Here is a 5,718-nt window from a genome sequence, read left to right on the forward strand (position 1 = left end):
CCATCTCCAGATGGGTCTGCCCACATGCAGATACGCCCACATACGAGGACCAGGCATGAAGACTGTTACCCATGCTACCCCATGCTTCAAGACAAAATTTCATTTATTTTTAATTAGAAACAAATATTTCACAATATATACAGTAATTATTTATTGTTTTGTGATTAATCACTGTGCTTTAATTATGTTCAATTTGTAACAATGAAAATACATCCTGCATAGCAGATATTTACATTACGATTCATAACAGTAGCGAAATTACAGTTATGAAGTAGCAACGAAAATAATTTTATGTTTGGGAGTCACCACATGAGGAACTGAATTAAAGGGTCGCGGCATTAGGAAGGTTGAGAACCACTGCTTTAATAAGACTGCCTTGTCTCCTGAAAAGTTAGGCCTGTTAGTGCTTTTGAAAAGGATGAAGGAAAGGGTAGACTAGAGAAGAAAAGTTTTGAAGGAAGGCAAACATTTAGAGCATAGATGGGGTGCTGCCCTTTGAAAAGCGGTGAAGGGAAGGGAGAAGGTGCAAGGCAGTGGCAGAAGAAGAATGATACATCTTTTAATGTCGGGCATTTTTCACTCCAGTGATAAGTGAAGCTCAGCTGTTTGCTACTAGTGAGGTGAGAAGGAATAGACACAGAGTGAAGAAGATTACACTGGCCAAATAAAGGATGATCTTCCTAGCGGGCGGGGGGCAGGAAATCTTGAAATTGCTACCCAGCAGTGTTGTGTTATATTAAATTTATTCTCTAGATTTTGTCTTTTAGAACTTAAATAACTGTTAATAAGTCCAGAACATAGAGAATTTGTTTTATTGATGCTAGTTGGAACAGTTTGACTAAGTATTGTGTAAAGTAGAATATGTGGTTTTCTGTTCTGGAGGAGTAAAAAATAAGCCCTACTGCCTGAGAGAGTTGAGGATTCTGACCCCAGAGTTCTCAAGTAGTTCCTTTTCAGAATCCTTTCATCCAAGTTGTACAAATCCATGAGATCTTCCCCATCGTGGTTAGTTGGCGACCACAACTGGATTCCCAGTATTTCTGTTTCAGATGAAGATGGAAACTCCTTTCCATTTGCTCATTTTATTAGATTGATTTCTGCACTTAGAGCTCAGAGACCAGGGTTTTCATTTTTGCAGAATAAGTTTTTTGTATGGCTTTTACAGTTATTTAATTTCTCTGTCTGGTTTTTAAAGGTGAAGTTTAACAACAAAATTTAATTTTTAAAAAGCAAAAGCTAATGGATCTAAAACAAAAATAAAATTTGCTGTTAGTTTTAAGGGTGTTGATGTTAGAAATGGGTGTATAAAATTTAGTTTTCCGTACTAAATTCTAGAGTGCGTCTTTAAGACATCAAATAAATTTGCCTCCTTACCAGGGTTATTCCACATCTTTGCCCCTCATAATGTTTTTAATCTTCAGGAATGCCAAGAAGAATTGGCAGCGTATTCAAGAGCATTTCTTTTTTGCAACATTTCACCCACTTAAGGATTATTGTTTGGAGGTGAGTGGAGAATATCATTTATAAATTCTAAAATCTATCTTTAATCCTTATAGATGCTCCCTCATAGTTGAAGGGTTATGGTTAGGTTATTGGTTTTTCCTTGCTTACAAGCATCACCTTAACATTTTAAAGCTTTAAGTTTAATTTTGTCACTCTACGCAGATGACTTGCTTGCATTTCACTCTTAGGCAGTGAAAATTGGCATGTCATTTTCACTTTCTATTTCTCAGGCAGGGTCTGGCTTGTAAACACTTGAAGAGAATATTTAATTAAACAGAAATCTGTTCTAATATAAAAAAGGAAATGAGTGAAAACATTGGTGCAGGTGAGCTTTTGCAATGAGGCCCATTGTTAGAAAAAATAAAATTACCTATTTTTAATTACACTTTTTAGGTTCTGGATGACTAAAATAGATTAGCAAATGACACATCATTGTATTTATTGCAGCAGAATGTGCTTATATAATTTTAAGAATGTAAATATATTGATATTGTAAAATTCGATGTATTAAATACTAAAATTTGTACTATTTGTACTGTCTATTTAATGTTCTGCCTTTGAATTTTAAACATTTGGCCTAGGACTACTCCTGAACAACTTGGGAGTGTCAGTAATTTTAGCTACTGAATATAGGCAATGTTGGGGGGTGGATTACTTATAAGTTGGCCTTTTAGAAATGAATGACTATGTACAAGTGTAAGTCAAAAGGTATTGCTACTAGGGTTTCAGTTCATTTATTCAAAAATTTATTCCAAACAAAACCTGTTTTTGTGATCATTGGATACCTGCAAACAAATTCTCTTAGTCTCGTTCAGGTGCCTTCCACAAAAAGGTCGACTCAAAACAATGGAGGGGATTTGCTAGAGCAGTTAAATTCAAGTAAAGACATCAGCTCAGAAGGTTATGGCAACTAGTTTTTGGAGAGTTCCAAAGGGGCTAACCTTGATAGATTTTCTTGACACATGACAATCATGGGGACTTATTAAAAAGAAGTTTTAAGAAAACAAAAATTGGTGAAAAAAAGGCCAGCCAAATTGTGCTCCGGAATTTTTTCCCCATCAACATACCCATAGGTGGCAGTGGTTGTCTTTTAGAATTTTATTGGGAAACCTTACCTTATCTACCCTACAGCCCTGACCTTGCTCCTTGAGACTGACTTTGTTCCCCAAACTCGAACATTTTAAAAGAACATGATTTGAATCCTTCAAGGATGCCAAAGCTGCTATATAATTCCTTTTGGTATAAATTCTTTTGTGGGGGGAATTCTTTGGGGAAGGGCTAAAGAGATAAAAATGTCAGGAAACAATAGCTTCACATTCTGGTAGTTTTGTTCAGTAAAAATTCATATGAATTTGAAGCAATGCCTTTTTGATTTACTCTTGTATTCCCTGAAATATATATACATCATAGGACATAAACATATATTTTCTACTTCAGTGCAAATGTTTTTGAGATTTTTCTTAACTGTTAGTTTTGAAAATAGAAATAAGTATTTTAACATGCTCTGCTCTGTGTTCTTTAGCATCCAGAATGGTTTGCTTGACATCTTTCTGAAGGACTCCTTTAATAACTATCTAGTGTTAAGCCAACCTTTTTCTATTCAGTTCTCCAGCAGGAGTAAGTCCCTTGCTTCCCTCTTTCTCTTGTTCCTTCCTTTAATTACCTCACTTTCATATATTATTTATTCTCCATGAATTATCTGAATCATAATTATATGTGTATATGAAATAATGAAAGTTAATGGTTCACAGGAACTCCATATATTTAGAGCCTAGTATCTTGGATACTTATAAACATTTAGTTACAAACGTGAAGAAAACCTCTTTATTCTGAAAGATTTGCACAGTGAAAGCAGTTGCTTATTATCTCATTTTAAAATTGCATACTATGCTGCTGCTGCTTCTACATCTCTTTCCCATTGGCCATTTTCTGGGTCTTGATTTTCTTTTAATAGGGAAAAGAGAATCGTTTATATAGTAGCTAAATAAAAGCTGTTTGCACTGTGCATTTTACAAAACCCTTTCCAGTTCTCTTTTAATATTATTTTACCCTTCAAGGGTGGAAAAGTTGAAGCCAATAAAAGCTAAATGTACTCTCTAAGGTCACACACCTAATATACAATCAAGATAAAATTCAGATTCTAATTTAATCTAAGGATAGCAAGAGTAGATCTGGTTATTAGTGAATTATATTTGTTTAAGCCTCATTCCACATTCATACTAATCAGTTACAAAATACTTTTTGTTTTTATTAGAACATACTATGTGTAAGATGCTGTATTACAAACAGTCGGGAACACAGGAGTGGAAGCTCTGTCTGCCCTCAAGGATTTCCTAAATTAATCCCCTAACTTTTTAGAAAAAATGAGAAGTATGTCCAGAAAGTTACTACAAGATATAAATGAAAGTACATAATATGTTAGATATGATAGTGTGGGAGGTTGTCTAGAATAATTCAGTTGTATTTTAAGTGTGTTGTGTATTTATTAACAGGAAAAATTTAGATTTTACAATTTTCTTTTCAGACCATATTTTACATCCTTCCACGGCTTTCAGGTCTTATTGAAGATGAATGGATTGCCATTGATAAATTTACCAGATTCGCTGATATTCCTTTAGATGCGGGATTCCAGGGGTACTTCTCTCAAACTGAACTTTGTGAATTAAAACCAGGTGACTGGAATCAGCAGGATATAGGTAAAAAAAAAGTTTATTTTTTTCCCATTTGTTAACTTGATTAGGTTTGTTGATTTAAGTTAATTGAAACAGATGACTGATAAAAACACTTTTTTGTTGATGTGGTGAATTCTCCTCAACTTAAAGAAAAACTATTGGTGAAAAAATGTCTTCTCAGAAGACCCTGAGAAGTCCTAAGCTTTTACCACAGGTTTAGCTTTAGGCCAGTGGTTCTCAACCTTCTTAAGGCCGTGACCCTTTAAGACAGTTCCTCATGTTGTGGTGACTCCCCACCCCACCCCCAACCACAGAATTATTTTCATTGCTACTTCGTAACTCTAATTTTGCTACTGTTATGAATCAGGTGATTCCTGTGAAAGAGTCATTCAGCCACTGCTCTAGGCCAGGGAGAGCACGAGGTCATGCCTGTGGCCGAATTATAAGTGGTCTGGTTAAATATTAAAGGAATGTCCCAAAATTGAGTCAATCTGCAAACACGGAAAGAGATGTTACTCCACATTTAAGGAAAGGTCATCCAAAACACAGGCTGAACTCAAGTTAAACTTGCAACATTAAAAAAACAACACCGTGAGAAAGGGAGAATCTGACTTAGAATTAACGCATTATAACAATTCAATGTCTAGTTTTCAACAACAATAAAATAGAATTCATCCCTGAGAAAGTCCAAACATAGAATCATCCTAGCACTGAGCCAATTTTAAGACAAAGAAAGTTTTTTAATTGTTTTTAAAGCTCCTTGCATTGAAGGAATTCTTAGTCAAAACACTGATTAGTTTAGCTATGGAGAGAAGTAGTGTAAAAATAAGACAAGTACAGCATGAGCAGGAATGTTTTAAAATCTGTCATCTTCATACCCAGGACCACCTCATAGAAGTCACATGTAAGAGATACTTATCTAATTGCTTAAGATGTAAAGAGAGTATCAAGAGAAAAATCAACAGCCCTGTTAACTGTAATTTCCTAAGGCCACGTCATCTGCCATCAGTATTCCTCGCATAGATCGTGTTCAGAGCCCATGTGCATCATTTCACCAGGTCCTTTTACCGTAATGACTGGTTCGTTCTGCAGTTCATTCAGTACACAAAGCACGTACTAGGTGTATGCCAAACAATTCTTTTAAGCTTAAAGTTCAAAGCTGTACAGGAAAACACCTCTTTTCAAATAGGATCTTTCTGAGCTAGTCTCTCACTCCTCTCCTTTGAGTTCCCTTTCCCCCTCTTACCCCTTATATTTACACTTCTCAAATATTGTGATATTTTTTCAGAATTCTGTAGATAATTTGTTAACAGTATAAATTCATAGGTCTCACCTGTAGATTCGCATCTGGTGAAGGTTTCTAGAAAGATGTACTTTTTATATCAAATGCTCTAGGTGGTTCGTGTACACATTTTAAGACATGGTGCCTTAAATTATAGAACCACTCATTCAATGGATATTTGATTGCTTCTTGTGTGCTAGACATTAAGGTCACTGCCCCGTGGGGCTTTTGATTTTTGTTTGTTTGGGTTTTTTTAAATCA

The 5,718-nt window shown here is 35.2% G+C and overlaps 1 protein-coding gene across 1 annotated transcript in view; it reads left to right on the forward strand.

Moving 5' to 3' along the window:
- Positions 1-5,718, forward strand: part of TARBP1 (TAR (HIV-1) RNA binding protein 1) — a 132,144-nt gene that overhangs the window by 119,450 nt on the left and 6,976 nt on the right. Inside the window, exons 27-28 of the mRNA XM_045298216.1 lie at positions 1,422-1,503; positions 4,028-4,199. Coding sequence (XP_045154151.1) covers positions 1,422-1,503; positions 4,028-4,199 — 254 coding nt within the window. The remainder of the gene's footprint in view (positions 1-1,421; positions 1,504-4,027; positions 4,200-5,718) is intronic.

Source organism: Echinops telfairi, unplaced genomic scaffold (assembly GCF_000313985.2).
Source record: "Echinops telfairi isolate 266 unplaced genomic scaffold, ASM31398v2 ScPeMD7_7424;HRSCAF=8462, whole genome shotgun sequence".
Classification (NCBI taxonomy): domain Eukaryota; kingdom Metazoa; phylum Chordata; class Mammalia; order Afrosoricida; family Tenrecidae; genus Echinops; species Echinops telfairi.